Genomic DNA, 20,244 nt, shown 5'->3' with positions numbered 1-20,244 from the left:
AAGTACAATTTTACCCATGTATTAACAAATAGTTAACTGAAAAAATCACTTTTGGACTAAATTTGCTAACGGAGTACACCACAGGGGTTTAAATCCGAGTTTTTTAGCACATGGACTATCTTTCGAATACCTTATGACCACATGGATCACTTATCCGATTTGGCCTAAATATGTTTATGTGTAAAGAGCGAATGAATTAATTATATGATGAGTTTATATTATCGGAGTAGGATTCTCTTTCTTTCAAATTTCCTCATATTCCTTCTCTTCTCTCTCAGTTTTCTCGTTTTCTTTTCTCTCTATAAAGAAATCATTAAAAGATATTGATGTGATTTAATCGTAACCTTTCAAATAAAAAAAAACCGAAAAGGAGAAAATTTAAAAGAAAGAGAATCGTTGTCCTATATTATCATCATTAATGGATCGAGGTTTGGCCGTCAAATTGGTAAGAACTGGGGATCCACGTGCATGAATATGATTAAGGCACCAAACGAAGTGGAAACTCATTAAATAAATAATTTGAAACAAATTCCAATCTTTGTTAGATGCTGATCAAATTAATTAAGATCAAAGACAGGGTGTGAAAGGAATTGAAATCGAACTTGTTGATCGAATTGGTTTGGTTAGGTAAAGGTTCTTGTCTACATGGTCAGTCTCACACACGTTTTAGTTAATTAACTAAAATGTATATGACAGAATATATGTCGTCAACGAATTAAACTAAAAATTGATAAGGAGAACTAATAAAAAATTCTTCACAAAACTTCTTTGGGAAATTTTATTTGAACCCTAAAATCTTCTTTCCACACCCAACCTAAATATTTTTGCCAATAAACTCTCCACTTTACCCTTAAATTAATGTGAGAGAAGAAGAATATATTGAAGGGAGATGAACCCATATCAGCCTTACCAACGTCCGCTGCTTTCCGACGTCTTCTTCATTGATGCAGGTAATTTTTTTTTTGTCAGCGTCTTCTCTTTTTAGGCTCTTTTTTGTTCTCTCTGTTTCCATCCTATATTTTCCTCCTCCTCCTCCTCCTCCTCTTCTTTATTGCTTACTTCCTTCAACTGACAAATGCCGAAAGCAAATCGGGGCCTACACAGTTTTCGAGTGTTACAGAGTCGGCGACGTGGAGAATCACGACCAAGGGTACCTTTGTGTTGTGTGGAAGGCGTTAGATGTCAAATCTTGTGAAAGGTAAATGGGCTGTCATGGAAGACAAAAGTTGCCTTGAAAAATCACCAGCAAATCTTTGGTGGGGTTTGAGGTGGAAGTGCCAATGGGTGTAAAAAGGCATTTTGATTTTGTTTTTTGTTTTTCAGTTTTATGCAAGGGTGAACTAGGAATTTGAATAAAATATTTTTAGAATTGGATGTAAAAAGAGGTTGAATGAGTTTTAATAAAATTTCCCAACTTCTTTTTATCAAAAAAAAAAAAAACACTTAAACAACTTTTCTTATTATAAAGGACAATTTTTGCATTATAAGAACACAAAATAAAAAAGAGTCACACTTCACAAGAATTTTGAATTAAAGAAAATATTTTTAATAATAAACAAGTGTCTTCAATAATAATAAAAAGTCTCTTAATTATAAAGAAAGTTGTCTAAGAGTTTTTGTCACATCCCGACCCGGGATCCCACCACATCCCAGGCTCGACTCCACCGTAACACGGTATTGTCCACTTTGGGCCTCGACCACGCCCTCACGGTTTTGTTTTTGGGAACTCACACGAGAACTTCCCAGTGGGTCACCACTCATGAGATTGCTCTCACGCGAACTCACTTAACTTCGAAGTTCCGATGGAACCAGAAGCTAGTGAGCTCCCAAAAGACCTCATGCTAGGTAGAGATGAGAATATACATTAAGGCTTATAGGATCCACTCCCCTGGGCGATGTGGGATGACACAATAAATTGTCACATCTCAGCTTGGGCCCTCATCACATCCCGGGCTCAACTCCGCCATAGCACGATATTGTCCGCTTTGGGGCTCGACCACACTCTCGCGGTTTTGTTTCTAGGAACTCACACAAGAACTTCCCAATGGGTCACCCATCATGGGATTGCTCTCGCGTGAACTTGCTTAACTTCGAAGTTCTGATGGAACCCGAAGCCAGTGAGCTCCCAAAAAGCCTCGTGCTAGGTAGAGATGAGAATATACATATAAGGCTTACAGGATTCACTCCTCTGGGCGATGTGGGATGTCACAATCCACCCCTCTTAGAGGCCCGATACCCTCGTCGGCACACTTTCGACCAAGAATTGGCTTTGATACCAAATTGTCACATCCCGACCGGGGCCCCACCACATCTAGGGTTTATATTCATTGTAGCACGATATTGTCCATTTTAGGCCCCGACCACACCCTCACGGTTTTGTTTATGGGAACTCACATAAGAACTTTCCAGTGGGTCACCCATCATGGGATTGCTCTCGCGCGAACTCGCTTAACTTCGAAGTTCCGATGGAACCCGAAGCCAGTGAGCTCCCAAAAGGCCTCGTGCTAAGTAGAGATGAGAATATACATATAAGGTTTACAGGATCTACTCCCATGTGCGATGTGGGATGTCACAATAAATTGTCACATCTCGACCCGAGCCTCCACCACATCCCGGGCTTGACTCCACCGTAGCACGATATTGTTCGCTTTGGGCTCCGACCACGCCTTCACGATTTTGTTTCTGGGAACTCACATGAAAACTTCCCAGTAGGTCACCCATCATGGGATTGCTCTCGTGCGAACTCGATTAACTTCGAAGTTCCGATGGAACCCGAAGCCAGTGAACTCCCAAAAAGCCTCAAGTTAGGTAGAGATGAGAATATACATATAAGGTTTACATAATCCACTCCCCTGGGCGATGTGGGATGTCACAATCCACCCTCTTAGGGGCTCGACATCCTCGTCGGTACACTCCCAGCTAAGGATTGATTCTGATACCAAATTGTCACATCCCGGCCTAGGCTGGACTCCGCCGTAGCACGATATTGTCCGCTTTGGGCCCCGACCACGTCTTCATGGTTTTGTTTCTAGGAACTCATACGAGAACTTCCCAGTGGGTCACCCATCATGGGATTGCTCTCGCGCGAACTCACTTAACTTCGAAGTTCCGATGGAACTCGAAGCCAATGAGCTCCCAAAATGCCTCGTACTAGGTAGATATGAGAATACATATAAGGCTTATAGGATCCACTTCCTTAGGCGATGTGGAATGTCACAGTTTTTAAATAAAAAATTTTATGAGGAATTTTTATTAACTTTCTAGACAAATTTTATATAACTTAAGCAAAAGAATAGTCTTAATAAGTTAACCAAAGAAACGAGGGCATCATACCACATTATACATACTTAAATAATAAAATAGTACAGTGAATGATACTTACATTCTCTTTTTAGGAATGAGTTCATTATATCCTTACGAATAACGTATCTTGACGGTACAAATTTCACAATCGGAGTCGTTCATACAAAAAAATCATTTCAAGTAGATATCATTTAGTCATATGAATGTATTGAACAAATTGATAGTGTATGTACCAAATAACATATTCATGATAAACCGTTTATTATTTTGATATATTTAATTAATTAAACAATCTTCAACTCAAATAATTTTTCGTAATAAAAATTAATAAATTGAACAATTTTGATTTGGTATCATTCGTAAATGAGGGAATATATGCATCTCCACGTAGGGATGCAAGTATTATCTTTTAAGAATTCAATCTCACTGATCAAACGAAGAATTCCAAAGGCTTAAAACGCATGCCAACACTTTGGTGGGGTTGCAAAGGAAGCAATCCTTTGTTTTATTGTATACTATCGTTGTCAGTTGTCACACTAATTAAATTATTAAGATGGATTATTATATTTTCCATGTGGGAGTAAGGAACTAGGGTAGGAAGGGTCCAAATATGATTGTTCCATGTGTCGTGATGTCATTGGTACAATAAAAGGGCCTCGTGTTGGACCATGTATGTAATTGATGATGGTAACTATAGGTGTTTAGGTTTGTGCATGTGGAACCGGATCTCTTTCGAATCCAAAAGAACTGAGGTTACTCATCAAATGATCTAGGTCATTGATATTTGATTAAATGGTTATAAATAGGAGGTCATATAAAAATTATAATAATTGTAACCGTTTAATCAAATTTCAATGATTCGGATAATTTGATTCTTAGACTCAGTTCCTTTGAGTTCGAAGAGGATCCGATTCCTGTGCATGTAACACTAATTATGGCTACTTTGATTAATTTGACTAATTAATATGTTTGGAAATCAGGCAAGTTGCCAGCAAGTTACTTTGTCAAATCAGAATTGCTATTGGCTTTTCGAGTTTCTGTTTTTACAGTTATGTTAAGATTCGTGTTGTCCCGTGTCATAAATTTTCAAATGAAATCTGAAACTTCGGTAAAATGGTAGGAAGATACGTGAATAAAACAATGTGATGAGTGATGACCAAGAACCTCCGCATTGACGAAAGGGTGGGACAGGAGAATTCGTGGGTAACTATCTACAAGTCAAGGTCAAATGACATGAAGGGTCAACAAAGTAATTGTGACACCCAAGAAATGAGTGTGGAATATTAAGATTGATAATGGATGGGCCTATGCCCTATTCATCTATAGTTGTACAGGGATCGAGATTCTCTTTAGATTTCACACTTCAGATCCTACATATTAGACAATTCAGACGAAATTGTGTGTAAAGTTGGCCAGTAATATAAGTTAATAGGATAACACAATTTAAATTAAACAGTTTGGATTACTCGACGAAGAAAAATAATTTGGAATGCCTTTGTGAATAATTGAGCCGACTAAAGGCCTTCAACAATGTCCCCCACTTTGCCCTAATAATACTCTTAATGCAAATGTAATCATAATACCGAATATCAGTTCCCTACAAACTAAACTAGAACTCAACTCCATGGAAGAATACAAATACCAGAGGTCCATAGGTCACATCCTATGCCTACTCTGCTGCAATATCTGCATGCAATATCAACTGTCATATATTTTATTCATAAAATTTGAATTTAATATTTTTTTTAATAAAAAAATATATCACTAAACTGAATAATCGTAATTATTCATACATTAAAAAAAAAATGAAAGAGTAACACTTAGAATTGGTCATAAAATTCGAGAAGCAATTTTTGCGGTCCGTATTTTCGATCCTAGTAGTACTCATTTATATTTTCTAACATCTAAATTGAAGAAATTACAATAAATTTAAGTGCAGTGGAGAAAAAGAAAACGGGAGTGAAAGAGGGAAACGCAACATCATTTCTTAGTGGCGAAGATGTCTGTAAAATAAAGTTTATCATCTTCGTGAGACATGACTCAGTTTTCACTTTTGAGATTCCCTTTTCCTTTTTAGCCTTTTTTGGCATAGGATGGGATCCTTTCTCAAATGGTGAACGAATCTTACACAAAACGAAACTGCTAAGGTCTTCATTTTTAAGGATTTAAGGTTATTTTCAATCAAATGGGTTATGTTTAGCTTCTATTCAGATTATAGCTCTGTAAGAAATTATTTTTTAATGAACAATGACATACCATATCTATATACAATCTTCAACTGAAGGTTGCTATTTTTTAGCCCCCTCAATAATTTATTATTATTTTTTTCTTTAATTTTATCGTTTAATTGAATTAAACTACTATATTAAAATAAGGTTGTCGGACATATTTTGAGAGTCACTTGTCGCTAAATGTTACTTTAAATTTCATGTTATTAAATATTTTAATTTTACTTGCATGTTAACAACTTAGACATTCAAATGAGGTAAGATAGTATGGAAGGATGAAAAAGAGGTGAGAAAATGGCTTAGGTATTTATAGGAAAAAAATTAGAATTTTTTTTTTTTTTAAATTACATCTTAAAAAAATGTTACATGACATCAGCTAGTAGCACAACTAGGCCTAACTTTTAGGGTTGGTTGGTTGGCTATGTTTGCCTAGCCCTCTGGCCATTTGGTTATATTTTGGCCTGGTGGATTCCAAATTTTTTTGGCCCAACCCTCCATTGGAGATGGGTTTTATGTCAGATCGGACTATGCTTTTGGCCTGTAACCCTTTGGTTGGCCTGGTTGGAGATGGCCTAAGAGGTCCTTTCTTTTTTACCAGCCCCCATATTAATCTTGTTAATTAAGCTATTAACTTAAATAATTCATGTTACATAAAAACAAAATACTAATTGTCAAAAAAATAAAAAAAAAGAATAATAGAAAAGAACGTTTCACATCACATCGAATTCCTTCCACTTGCAAAACCTAATCTCTTCATTGAATATCTTAAACCCAAGAGAAGAGCAATGGAGCGAGCAATAGAGAGGGGGATGGAGGAAGGGAATGTGGAGGAGAAAGACAATAAAGGAAGAAGACAGGATGTTTCACGCGAGACCAGTATATTAAAAACGCTTTATTAGTAAGTACATTTTTTTAAAGGAAATCTAATGAAAATGATTTGAAAACTGAGTTTTAATCAAAATGACGAAAATATGTTATAAGTGAATAGTACCAGAAATGACTTTTTAAAGTAAAACTGTTATTTTTGTTAAAAATGAACACTACTGAAAGTGTTTCGTTAAAACTCTATTTTTTTATTCAAACCCCTCATGAGGTGTGATTCTTTTGTTTTTTGTCCTTGTAATACAAAAATTGTCCTCATTAATAAAAAAAGTTGTCTAAAATGTTTTTCGATAAAATAAGTTTTGTGAGGAACATTTTATGAGTTCTTCCTAGATTTGTTTTGGAATTGATTTACTCTGAACGGTTACAAATTAACATGAAACAAAGTGAGTATTTGTATTACGACATAGATCACTAAGTGTGTATCAAAAGCGGTACAAGCAGATCAAACATATCATATTTCTCGGAAAAACACCGGCACCAAAATCTTAACGTCAGGAGGGTGGGTGGCTTCCCATCCAGCAATAGCTTGGTAATAACAACGGAGATAGAGCCTAAAACTTGAAGTCCCTCTTCTTGTTTTTCCCTTCCTTGTCTTGCTTACGTTTCCTCTTCTTCTCGTTCTGCACCAAAAACCCGACTCATTACAGTTTCTTAAACGCGTCGAGTAAAGGAAAAAAACAACAACAAAGGTATAGAAGAGGCACGCACCTCTGCGACCATGTCACTGAAATCTTCCTTCTGACTTCGCAGCTTCTCCTCCTCCCTTGCTTCTTCGTACCTGTTAAATGCGACACACTAGTTATAAGCTCTGTTGCTGCCAAGGTACATTGTAAAAGTTCAAAATTTTCATGTCTCGGACTTACTTTGCAGGCAAAACGGTCTCCATATCATCCAATTCTTCGGGTTGTATAGTGACCTCCACTTTATCTGCTTTCTGACCTCTAAGCAGCTCAACCTAAGAGAACAATGACAAATCAATCAATAATACACAATCAAGAAGGAGATTATAGTACGAAGGTATGGATACATCGGACTTGCTTATAGAGCTCACAAAGCGAAAAATTCATGCAGTCTTTCTTACCTTTTTGGGCCCTGCTTTGTCTTGGGTGCCACTCAAATTATACCTGCACGTGGAAAAGACATGCTTAGAAACTAATCAAATTGAAAATTAATATTTAAAAGAAACAGGCAGATTGCATACGTGTGTCCCGTTGCAAGAAGTGTCCCCGGAGCAATTCTTTCCTCTTTTTGTTCAAGTACCTTTGCAAGACAAGTCAGAAGAAGAATTAGATTCTTTTGTTAATCAAACATACTACACAAATTGACAAATGTCTCTAATCACTGAGCTTACTTGGTATAGAGGCTTTTCAGATTCTTTTTTCTGATCCTTGCGCAGTTCAATTTGAGCAGGTGTCTCAACGCCGGTGGGAGTACTGAGGAAAAAAGGTGAAAAATTAGTAAAGCGAAAACAAAGATTTTACATTACAATCTTCAGAGGAAGGAAAAGGTAAAACAACCAATCTGGAAAAATGAAAAAGAAAAAACCTAAGAAACTGACCACCAAAAAAGCATATGTTAAAAACAAAATAAATATGGGAAATGCCGGAAATAAGATACCTTGAGAGGCTGTCTACAGATTGAATGCCATCATCTAAATCTTCTTCCTCAGGCTGTTCTTCCTCTTCCTCCTCCTCTTCTTCTTCCTCCTCCTCCTCTTCCTCCAAATCACCCCAATGCTTTGTCTTGTCAACAGGCTCCTCCTGAATTTAAATGAAAATGTTATTGCAATATAAAATGAAAGGATATGGTCTGATGACAATGCAATGAAGTAAATAACAATAATACAAGTCAATCATAAATATACCTCCTAGTATTTAATGTAGTACTCTAAAGGCTCATTAGACAAATAGAAATTATGTACAATGTTAAATCTAATGGTCAAAAGTGGTACCTCATAATTGGGCTGATCTTGTTGCTGAACGCCAAATACATCCCCATACAACGGTTGGCCATACTGTTAAATGACCAAAGTTAAATGGTTAAAAGACGAATACTTATACAAAGAAGTTTGAATTTAGAATTAAACAAAGGAAACAATACCAAGAATTTAAAACTTACTTCATCAACAGGTGGCTTTCCCCAGCCACCAGGATGGTAACCAAAGCTAGCACCCGGAGGGATTGGAGCATTCAGCCCGGGAATTTTCAGATGTGGATATGATGGTGGAGGACCATATCTCTACAAGAAAAAAAATAAAAAATATAAGGCAATACCCAACATTAATACAAATACACCACAGAGTTGAAAACCAAACACAATATTTTTGCAAACTCACCTGCATATTGATGAGCCACGGGGGAGGAGCACCATCTGGCATACCCAGAGCTTCTTTTAGTTCATGTGAAAGCATGCCTGGTTTCATCTCCCTCAATTTCACCTGAACACAAAACCAGAAAACAAGACAAACAAAAATTAAGTTACACCTTCACACAAGATAAAATATTCAAGCGACCAAGAGCATAAAGATGCTTATGAATAAATGCTGGAATAATATACCTCAAACTCCTTCCCTTCATGGTACAGATCACCAAGAGTCGTCAACTTTGGCTTAGTCTGGTACTTGAAAAATGCATCATGGAGAACCTAACAAACAGAAACCAATCTCATCAGTAAAACAAGATATAATCATTACAGATGCGTGTCCTCTGGAATTACATTAAAACACAAGATTAAAAAGTCTGAATTATAATAAATGAGTACCTGATAATCAATATCCATTTTCCCCATCTTTGGTTGCATACGCTCTCGTTGTTTTTGCTTCAACTTCTTACTATCTTCTTTTTCAATGTATGCCTGCATAAGACAACCAAATAACAACCAACAGGCAACACCGTCAGCAAAGCGAAAAGACAAGGCAGAAAGAACCATAAATATAATTATGCATAAGCAACAAAAAAATTGATGCACGTTTCTTAGTTACAACTTAATTAGCTTCATGAACAAAAGAAATATTTTACTTATATTATGAGCCAAACTTTAACAAACAAGCTGTGCTTGAACAAAACTTGAGATGTTTCAACATAATAATCTTACGAATAATTTACCTGTCTAATTTTCTCAATTCCAGTAGCAGCAATGAAGTCGGGAAGCTGAAACGGTTGTTTCTCAATACCACGTTTACCCTGTAAAATCAATCCAGTCTCGATGAGATATAAGTAATAATTTTTACAATCAGTGGCATAGTTTTCTACATCAAATCAGCAGTAAAATAAATGTTTTTTAGCAGAGTTGGGCCCAATGGCTAAGCATTATGGGAAGGCATCTGAAATTCAAAACAGATATATCAGCGTTTTTAAAGTGAATAAAATCCTAAAATCCATCATGCATACTCAAAATATCCCCCAATAATAGCACTAAATTAGGCCTAGATCCCGAACCCACTAGGAGATAAATAAAGATAAAACATTCAAGGTGTAATTTTCCAAACACCTACAAGTCCAGGCTCCATGGTTGTCACAGCCGCTCCCCTGCAAGAACCACATGTATACATATAAGAGAAACCTCATCGACGTGATCTTCCCTCACTCTATTCCCTAATCCAATCATGTTAATAATACCCATTAATCATGCAACCACCTTTTATTCAACAGTTTGAAAATAAGGGGGATCGCTAACCTGCAGAAATTTCCTTTTTTGACACCAATGTCTTGGCACAGGTACAGTATTGCGATATGATTTTAGAAACACCAGCAGCTTAGGATCAGCTGCAGTTGCATCCCACACCTGAGAACATGTAGCAAGACAATCTTAATTGAACATACATAAACAGACAATAACAAACAACAAATTCAACATATAAATAAAACAAAGCATCCACACCTCAACAACATCAGGCCTTTGGCAGATCTGTTTCAATTCGGCAATCTTCATTCTCCGTTGAAGCTGAAAGATAACAAAACGTTTATTTCAGCCTGAACGAACAAAATGCTTCCAGTAATAATGTTAACAACTTAACAATAAGAAAATATTTACAAACCTTTTTCTTCTTGTTTGATATGCCTTTCTCTTTTTGTTCATTATCCTGCTCTTCCTCTTCAGAATCTGAGTCAGCCTTCTTTTTCGGGGCTCCTTCAGACTCATCCTTCTTATCCTCCTGGATGGATAAAACAATCAATGCATCATTGCATAGTCTCGCAAAGAAAAACTAGTTCAATATAATTCAGATGTTAAACAAAATGCTTTTTTACCTCAACACCCACGGAGTCCTGAAAGCAGAATTTCTCGAAAATTTTTCTGAATTCCTCATCCATGCCATCACTTAGCTCAGGTTTCTCTGGAACATATTCAATTTGAACTTGCTCAATAATCTACACAGTTCAAAAATTACATTAATACACATGATATGATAATAGACCAAAAATAGCAGATTAGAAAATTTTCAACACTATTACAAACTCTTATTCGGTTGTCACATGCTACAGGAAAAAATACATATCTATAAGAAAAAACACTTGAACAACTTTCAAAATGGGTTTTCAACACTAGCATGTACAAAACTGATTAGGAATGCTAAAATATGATTAAGAAAGAACAAATACATAGTTTCGAGTTACTCTTTCCTCGCCACTGAGAAACAGGGTAAAAATGCTATAAAAGAACCTAATGCTAAGCACACTACACCTTCACTGCAAAATAAGAGGTTACAGGGTAACAATTACTTTTCTGAGATTTAATCGAGGGTGTACTTCAATTACTGTCTTGGCATGACAAAAACCCTTCACATTGTTCTTTGTTTTTGTTACATATCTAGCCGCTTCTACACAACTATGGTTTCAAACCCCAAGCTAATTAGGTAAAGGAATTGAACACAAAACCCCAAAACCACCGTTCTACAACGAAATAATCTACCAAACAGAATAGCAACCAAATTAGGGTACAACACTTGATCAAAACCCTTATATCTACCATACAGAATGGCATCCAAATCAGAGCACAAGACTTCTCTAAAACCATAGAAATCAATCAGCAACGAACAATTAGGCACAATGAATCGAACGCAAAACCCTAAAACCACCAATCTACAACAAAACTAAACTACTACACAGAATGGCATCCAAATCAGACCACAACACTTCGTTAAAACCCTAAAATCTACCAAACGAACGGCATCCAAATCAGAACACAATACTTCGTTAAGACACTAGAAATCAATCGGCAAACTAAACAAACATCTCACAAACGAGTCAGATGGAGAGGGACGTGAAGAACCTGTTGAGGATCGTTGTTCTCCTTGACGTCATCGTCGGTCTCGCCGGCGCTGGACTCCGGTGCCTGAGAGGCCTTGTTGTTCTTCTTCTGCTTTCTCCTGCGACGACGTCGCTCGCTCTCCCTCGACTTCTTGGCGGCGGTGGCGTTGTTGGTAGGGATTGCGTTCAGGTCGCCATTCGCGACGACGCCGTTTGGCTGCGAGAGAACCTCCGCAGTCATGGTTCGGGATCGGAAGTGCAGAGCGAAAACCAAATCGAGAGGAAAGAGACTCTCACAGAGAGTCAGAGTGGCTGTGATTTGGGAAAATAATTAGTGGCGGATAATGGGAATGATATTTATAGATTCCAAGAATTGGCACGTGACTCATCACGTGAGAGGCTACTATAATTGGGCCTTTTATTTTGTTAATGAGGCCCATAGCAAAGTTTGTGAGTGCGTAGGTTTTAAAATGGGCTGGACCCTAATCAAGTCCAATTAGGCGAGATAATCTGTCAGTATAGAAAAATTCTTCATTGTAACACTACCCATACATCAAGTATCATAATACAATTAAATAAAAATTTATTTTTCAAGTTTTCAACTAATTGTATTATTACACTTATTTACTAAAGTGGGCCTGAATCTGCACCGATACGTGGTCTGGTTGCCGAACTCTAAAATTTTCTTTTTCCATTCGATGCTGGTGGTCTTTCAATAGTGGTGCAACTGAATTGATGAAGGTTGCTTCAATTTTGTAGGGAATACATCGTCAATACGGCTCCTGCGCAAACAAAGCGCACAACTCAAGTGCATATGAGCATTTATGTCGACTTAAGAGGCTATTATAACGCAAGTGGTCATTTACCACAGTAGTATAAAGGTGTTGAACGTGTACATGATGGCGTGGGTAGGTTACTATAACAATTTGGCATTAAATTTCAGGCCTATATGATAGTTTGTGTGATAAGCCCAAAGTATAATGATTTGTTTGGATGCGCTTTTAAAATGATTAAAATCGCTTTTAGAGAAAATGTTTTTGAGTTCTAACAAGAAGCACTTGTGTTTCTTGCAGGAAGCATTTAAGTGTTTTTTTAAGATTTACTTGCATTTTTACCAAGGATTTGTTCTAAAAATATTTTTAACAAAAACGTTTTTAGTTATTTTAACATTAAGAGAACTTGGCTCAGTTACAAAGCGACATCCAACGCGTGTCCCCACTTTGCTGGCCAGCACAACATCCTCACCAGAATATGATGTGGAAAATGGACCTAATTCAATCTTTTGATATTTATGGTCAACGTTATTTTTTATGGAATGGAAATGGTATTCTCTGTGTTTTTACAGATTTTTGTACTTAAAATATATTTAACGACGTCACTTTCAGAATGCTCATACTTTTCCAATGCATCAGTAGAAATACTGAAAGAATGAATTTACACTTCGGTAGATTTCTGGAAGGATATATTCCGAAGAAGATTGCCTACCAATAAAAGAAGGTTTTAATATTGATGCGGGACGAAGTTAGAAATTTTTTTGCCGGTGGGCTATAACTGTAGGCTACATAACTTGCTAAAGAACCTCCTAATATTGTTTTTTATATTCTCAGTTAAAATACATACAATGCATAAATAAAATCTCAATGAACAAAAAATGATAGCACGAGTGAATTTTATTAATTAATAACTAATATATACCTAATTAGGAGGATATAATGAGCCTTCGGTCGCAGCCCAAGTTTACCCTCAAAAGTTAAAAAAATTCAAGAATCCTTTAATTTGCTTAAGAAAAAAAGGAAAAGACGCATACTGCATAAAGAAAAAAATTATTTAAAAAAAATTATCTACTTAAATCATATAACGTGACAATTAAAAAAAATTCAACCAACAATCGTCATATTATATCATACACAAAATATAATCTAAAAATATAATTTCGTATTTCGTAAAAGAAAAAAAAAAAAAAAACGCGTCGGTCCTCTACCTTATTTCTCACCACTTTCCCTTGTTGTCTTCGTATAACCTCCCTCCTCTCCTCTGCTTCTCAGTTTTTTGTCCAAGTCAAAAAATAAAAAATAAAAAAACATAACCAAAAATAACCAAAAACCCCTCTTCCTCTGTTCCAGATCTGGTACAAAACCCACAAAAATTCTTTTGTTTTTGTCCAATAACTGAGTTCGATCGGATTAAGAACTCGAAAAGACAGCTGCCCACGTAAAAAAGTCCCTTCCTTTCTCTTCCTCCTTGCCAGAACGGAGGGGAGAGAGAGAGAGAGTTAGAGAGAGACGATGATGGGGTTGCTGGGTGGACAGCAAAACGGAAATGCAGCTGAGAATGGGATTGCCGGGTCCGAATTTCAACTCGGAGGGAGCAAGAACAAGTACCAGAGAATGGAGTCCGAGGTCGGAGAGACAGCGGAAGATGTTCCATTGACCGACAAAAATAGCAGGAGATATGTCTTGGCCTGCGCAATCTTTGCCTCCCTCAATTCCGTGCTTCTTGGATACGGTTTGTATTTCTCTTTCTTTCCTTGATCTATGTTTTTCTCGCTTGATCTGCCCGACCATTTTGCTTTTTGTGCATTTTTCTGATTTTTTTGTTATTTTTTATATTTAATATGTTTCTGTAATTCTGTTTGATCTGCTTATCGGGATTTAATGGTTGGAAATATACATATAATTATTTATTTATTTAATAATTGAAATAAACAAGACAACTATATTTAGATGGAGGACAGAGATACTGCAACTTGTGTTTTTTAGTGCATTTTTTGCAAGTGGTATGGAATTGTTAAGGATTTTTTTCCGACTTAATTGTTAAAAAACATTCGTCTGGTTGTCTTGTTGGATACAATGTTACAATCCAAGCGTATAAATGTATCCAATTTTGAGTTAAGTTCCAGAATTTTTGCGTTACAAATTTTACCAGTGGGAAGTTTAATGTGTCATATTTAGTGTTTAAAATATCCACAAAATTGTCGATCTTTCCGTCGAAATAACTGAAATATCAAGGATTGGTATGAAAAGGGGGTGAAATGCAAACTTCAAGCTATATCGGCGAGATATAGGAAAATCAATGAATATCGGTGACATTCACTGATTCACTACAGAAATGAGTTGACCTATATATCGGTATTTTAAACCCTAGTCATATTGCAATTGCAATATCCTTTTTCAATTCTTTGAGCAGTTGAAAATGGTGTAACGAAATAAAGAATCTTGTTTGACTCTTACATTATATGGCTTTTCGAAAAGGGTAGAGATTTAAATACTCCTGTTTTCTACTACTCTGCAGCTCTTCCCTTCGAAAAATGCAGTCACATTTCGTGTTTTTATTTTTTCCCTTGGCTTGGTTCGTTGTGATTTTGGTCTTGTGTAAGAGGAAACTTTAAATCCTTCTTCGTTTATAACCCTTTACTTAGCCGGTAACTTTTATGCAGTACAACTACCTGGTTTATAATGTGTGTTTTTATCACAATGCAGATGTGGGTGTTATGAGTGGAGCAATTATATTCATCCAAGAGGATCTGAAACTCACCAATGTACAACTAGAACTTCTTGTTGGAATTTTGAGTATAGTCTCCCTATTGGGAAGCTTAGCCGGCGGAAAAACTTCTGATGTCATTGGTAGAAAGTGGACAATTGCGTTGGCATCAATTGTCTTTCAGTCTGGTGCTCTTATAATGGCCCTTGCTCCTAATTTCACAGTACTGATGATTGGTAGACTCTTTGCAGGGGTGGGGATAGGATTCGGGGTCATGATTGCGCCTGTTTACATTGCTGAGATTTCTTCTGCAACAGCACGAGGATCTCTTACATCTCTTCCTGAGATTTTTGTAAATTTTGGGATCCTGCTTGGATATATATCAAATTATGTTTTTTCAGGACTTCCCGCACATATAAGTTGGAGAGTCATGCTTGGTGTGGGGCTCATACCTTCCATCTTTCTTGGATTTTCTCTTTTTGTGATCCCGGAGTCCCCGAGGTGGTTGGTGATGCAGAATAGGATGGAAGATGCAAGGATGGTATTGATAAAGACTAATGAGAGTGAAAAAGATGTTGCGGACAGATTGGCAGAAATACAGCAAGCCGCAGGGATGGCCAATGATGAAAACTATGAAGCAAAAGCTATATGGCGCGAAATTGTTAATCCTAATCCTGCTGTTCGACGAATGCTGATTACTGGTTGTGGAATCCAATGTTTCCAACAGATTACTGGTATTGATGCACTTGTGTATTATAGTCCTACGATTTTCAAAGATGCTGGAATTAAAGGCAACACTGAAGTTCTTGCTGCAACTGTTGTTGTTGGGTTTACCAAAACTGTGTTCATCTTGGTAGCCATCTTTCTGATTGACAGAGTGGGGAGAAAGCCTTTGCTTTACGTGGGCACTATAGGAATGACTGCTTGTTTATTTGTTCTGAGCGTCGCTCTAGCATTGCCAGGACAGGGGGAAGTGGGGATTGGAGTGGCAATATTAGCTGTTTGTGGGAATGTAGCTTTCTTCTCAGTAGGAATTGGCCCAATTTGTTGGGTATTGTCATCGGAAGTCTTCCCTCTAAAGCTTCGAGCTCAAGCATCTGCCCTTGGGGCCGTTGGTAGTAGGGTTAGTAGTGGTGTCATTACCATGTCGTTCCTCTCCGTGTCTGGGGCAATAACAGTGGCAGGAACCTTCTTTATTTTTTCATTGATTTCAGGTCTTTCTGTTGCTTTTGTCCACACATGTGTTCCAGAAACAAAAGGAAAGACTTTGGAAGAAATTGAAATGCTTTTCCAAGACAAAGGAGAATGGCAAGGCGGTGGTGAGGTTGAAATGGGAGATGCAGAACGTCTGGTGGAGAACAAACTTCCAACGATAGAGCCTGTAACAAGTCTGGAGCCATATAGGCAGGTTGCACGCTACATAAATTAGTTTTTGTATACTTACGTTTCCTCGATTTGTTTGAGTATTAAATGTACGCGATTGCACATATTACAGCAGAACCAAAAGAGAAATATTTTGCCAGCCATCTTGTTCTTCGCTCACATGTACTTGAAACCTATTTAGAGCTTCCATGGACTTCACTTTGAAGGTTCATCGAGATCGAAATCAGATTGTATTGATTTAGTTGAACAATAAGGACTACATTTCCGGTCTTCTGCATTTATAACCATTATGCTCGCTGATTATTTGAATCGAGGGTTAGTCAAAGGCTTTGTTCTACTCAATTTTCCTACAGAAGTTATCGTATCTACTTCTGTTTATAGTCGTCTTATTAAGCTTGTTCCCTTCTCTGTTTAATTCCTCAAAGGGCACTTCGACTTCTATTAAGGTTGTTACTAGCATCTCCGCACACGCTCTCAAAGACCACATCACTGCAGACCAATCTCTGCCTTTCTTGCTCTCAAATTCCACATCACTCATGACCCTCAACTATGTCTTGGCAAAAAACTGGTATACAATGCTTCTATTTGCGAATGGATTGGTGTCACATGCAATGCTCCTCCAACAAAGTCCATGCCCTGAACCCTTCTTACATGGCGTTGGTAGGCACCATCCCTCCACACCTCAGGGAACCTCTTGTTCCTCGGACAGCTCCGTCTCCAAAACAACAGCTTTTGCGGCTCTCTGCCTATCAGATGGTTCGTTTGCGAAGATTGAAGTTCGTAACTTTTGCATACAACCGATTAAGCAGGGAGTTCCCATCATTTTTCGGGTCACTGCCAAACTCGAGTACTTGCATTTGGGTGGCAATGAACTTTCGGGTTCTATAATTACCTGCAAGCCTATTCAATGCATTCTCCTCGTCACTGCAAGAGCTTGTTCTTCCTGACAATGCGCTATTTGGGTTCGATGCCCTCTACCATTTTCAACATGTCCTCACTGCAGGCCATTGATCTCCCTAACTCCAGCCTATCTGATGAACTTCCAGCTCCAGGGAACATTTTTAGTCAGCTTCCTAATTTGTACGTGATTTATTTGTCACTTGAACATTTTTCAGGCCAAGTCCCAACCAGTTTATTCAGTTGCTCCTAACTCCAACTGTTATCTCTATCCTATAGTAACTTCACCAGAAGCATACCTGCCGGCATTCCAAATCTTGCCGTGCTTACCGAGTTACATTAGGGCTATAACAGCTTAAGACTATATTTTAAATACCCTAATCGATGTTGGAGGACATGTTGTCCCAACCAACTGGCCTAACTCAAGTGTTAAATTACGATGTACATAAATTATACAAAGAAGAAGATATTGCTTGATCTTAGATCAATCAGCTTCATTATCTCTTTGCCAATATTCTATTCACTTGTGCAACAGGAGGTTGAGGTGTTTGGTTGACTTCTACAAATTTAACACCAAGACAAAACTATTAAACACAATTAGTGACACTGAAAGTCAATCGTGGGTTCCATAAACTATTAAGAGATATCTTCATATATTTTAGTCTAATTATAGAACAGACGTCAGCACGGAGAATTTATAATCATCGTTTTATCTTTATATATTTTAGTTTAATTCAACTGTGAACACGTCTAATGTTTTGACTTGTGAAAGAAATGAAAATGCAGAGTACAAATTTCTTTATCTGCAGATGATACACCTAACTTTCAATGCAATATTAATCTGTTTGAATAAATTTCCCCCTTGCCTGGACTTGTTGAGGGAGGCATGTATTTGATTTCAAAGCTTTGGTACTCGAATACATGCCTAACGGGAAACTCGAGAAATGGTTGCACTTGCACTCTCACCACTATTTTTCTGATATGCTGCAGAGACTGAACATAATGGTGGATGTTGCATTAGCATTGGAGTATCTGCACCACGGTTATTCAACACTGATCGTTCATTGCGACATATGGTTGCGCATGTGTCTGATTTTGGTATTTCCAAACTCTTGGGGGAAGGGGAATCCACAACACGAGCCAAGACCCTCGTGACAATCGGGTATATGGCACCAGGTGATCATGTCTTTTTCATTAGCTACATTATTAGTTCACATATAACTTTTTCTTTCTTGTTTACATAATTTTTTTTTTTCGCTTTATGAGCAGAAGGAATTGTATCTACATGAAGTGATGTTTATAGTTATGGCATTCTGTTGATGGAAACATTTACAAGAAAGGAGCCTACTGATGCAAGAGCTTGAAGAGTTGGGTGATCGATGCTTTAAATGGTTCGATAATCGAAGCTGTGGACGGGGATCTGCTTGGACGAGGAGACGAAAACTATGCTGACAAGGAGCAATGCTTGTATTCAATCTTCAGCTTATCCACAAAGTGTACCCTAGATTTGCTGAGGATAAGATTGATATGAAATATGTGGTGGCAAAGTTCCAAATGATAGAAGAAACGTTTCTTGCAAATATCAGCACTTGACCTACTTGGAAGCTTTATATATCGTGAATACTTTAGAAGCATTTGAAGGGCACTGGAAATTGTAATTTGGTATTCAGTATTCAAGCTCCGGTTAGAAGATGCGACTATGAGACGAAAGTTAAGGACAAAAGAGGTAGAAAAAAACTTATGATGACTTTGAAAGAGACGGTAAGAAAAGATACGGAATACTTTGACTTAACCAAAAACTTGGTGCAAAACCGAATGCAATGACGTTATAGGATTCTTACAGGCTTACAGCCGACCCCATTTAATGGAATAAGACTTAGTTTTTTTTGTTATTGTTGTTGAATTTTGTATTAAGTTATCTTGCTCTTTGATTGAATATTCGTCGTCTCAGAAGCAGTCTCGAATATACTCTTTTATCTGTACTGTAAAATATGCATTTGATAAGTACGAACACACTGAAAATGAAAGAAGATATGAAGGCCACATGTGGTGGAGACCAACAAGACCACACAATCCAATAAAGGTTGTAGTTATAGATGTCTAAACATATATAACTTCTAGTACGGATATTTGCCCTTTGGTGAAAACTGGTCCCCATCTAATCCCTTCCTTTTGTAGCCAAGTACATTCAAGAGTTACAATTTACTTCAATCTAATTTACCGTTTAACGAAACTGTCTATCTTTGTCCCAGTTTTAATATCACTCTCTTTCTATCTCTCTCCTCGTGTGATATATGAGAGGTAATAAAACCGGAGCAAAGAAGTTTTGCTCATACCTCAAATCATGAATGCACGTTATTAACAATAGGAGTATGATTTTCTCTCCTCTCTTATTTGGAACTTTAAAATTTATTAGCAAACATGATTTAGAGATTCACAATTTCACTCCCCCATGATACAGAGATTAATTGGAACTCATTAATGTTTGAGATCCGAGGTTAATATTATTACATTAGGAGTGGACACGTGACACTATTTTTTTATACAATTTTTTACACACGTTTTGTGGAGCCTATTCCGTAATACATTTTAGTGATCTGAACCGTCTATCTTTTAGAACATCATTCATAGATCATTCTTGCTAAAAATTAGACAAATTCAAAACTATTAAGACATTCATTGGTAGTAAATAACATGGACGAATACAGGTTTACAAACAAACCCAAAACCCTTAATTTAACAGTCATATGATTTTAGATTTTGGTGATTCTTTGTAAACATGATCTTTAAGGGAAGACCTAAAAGATAGACGGTTTGAATCA

The 20,244-nt window shown here is 37.1% G+C and overlaps 2 protein-coding genes across 2 annotated transcripts; one reads left to right on the top strand and one right to left on the bottom strand.

Moving 5' to 3' along the window:
- Positions 1–6,790: 6,790 nt before the first annotated feature.
- LOC103434763 (uncharacterized) lies at positions 6,791–11,989 on the bottom strand. Its single transcript, XM_008373115.4, has 18 exons — positions 11,685–11,989; positions 10,664–10,783; positions 10,453–10,569; positions 10,296–10,358; positions 10,092–10,199; positions 9,521–9,598; positions 9,177–9,269; positions 8,973–9,059; positions 8,752–8,853; positions 8,535–8,654; positions 8,368–8,430; positions 8,034–8,176; positions 7,768–7,849; positions 7,618–7,676; positions 7,498–7,540; positions 7,280–7,371; positions 7,125–7,194; positions 6,791–7,036 (listed from the first exon to the last, which is right to left on the bottom strand). The coding sequence occupies exons 1-18, from the start codon at positions 11,901–11,903 to the stop codon at positions 6,968–6,970; spliced, it is 1,728 nt and encodes a 575-aa protein (XP_008371337.1). The 5' UTR covers positions 11,904–11,989; the 3' UTR covers positions 6,791–6,967.
- A 1,617-nt stretch (positions 11,990–13,606) lies between these two features.
- LOC103434764 (probable polyol transporter 4) lies at positions 13,607–16,795 on the top strand. The gene is made up of 2 exons (XM_008373116.4): positions 13,607–14,167; positions 15,142–16,795. Exons 1-2 carry the CDS (start codon positions 13,948–13,950, stop codon positions 16,569–16,571), a joined length of 1,650 nt encoding a protein of 549 aa, XP_008371338.1. The 5' UTR covers positions 13,607–13,947; the 3' UTR covers positions 16,572–16,795.
- The last annotated feature ends 3,449 nt before the right edge of the window (positions 16,796–20,244 follow it).

Source organism: Malus domestica, chromosome 05 (genome assembly GCF_042453785.1).
Source record: "Malus domestica chromosome 05, GDT2T_hap1".
Lineage (NCBI taxonomy): Eukaryota > Viridiplantae > Streptophyta > Magnoliopsida > Rosales > Rosaceae > Malus > Malus domestica.
Note: the sequence above shows the minus strand (reverse complement) of the source record. Positions and strands in the feature narration are given on the sequence as shown.

Coding starts and splice junctions, on each gene's coding strand:
- LOC103434763 (XM_008373115.4), bottom strand. CDS start 11,903: ATGACTGCGGAGGTTCTCTCGCAGCCAAACGGCGTCGTCGCGAATGGC. Junction 10,200..10,295: donor AAAGGCCTGATGTTGTTGAG/GTGTGGATGCTT, acceptor ACATGTTCTCAG/GTGTGGGATGCAACTGCAGC. Junction 7,677..7,767: donor CTGAAAAGCCTCTATACCAA/GTAAGCTCAGTG, acceptor TGTCTTGCAAAG/GTACTTGAACAAAAAGAGGA.
- LOC103434764 (XM_008373116.4), top strand. CDS start 13,948: ATGATGGGGTTGCTGGGTGGACAGCAAAACGGAAATGCAGCTGAGAAT. Junction 14,168..15,141: donor TTCCGTGCTTCTTGGATACG/GTTTGTATTTCT, acceptor ATCACAATGCAG/ATGTGGGTGTTATGAGTGGA.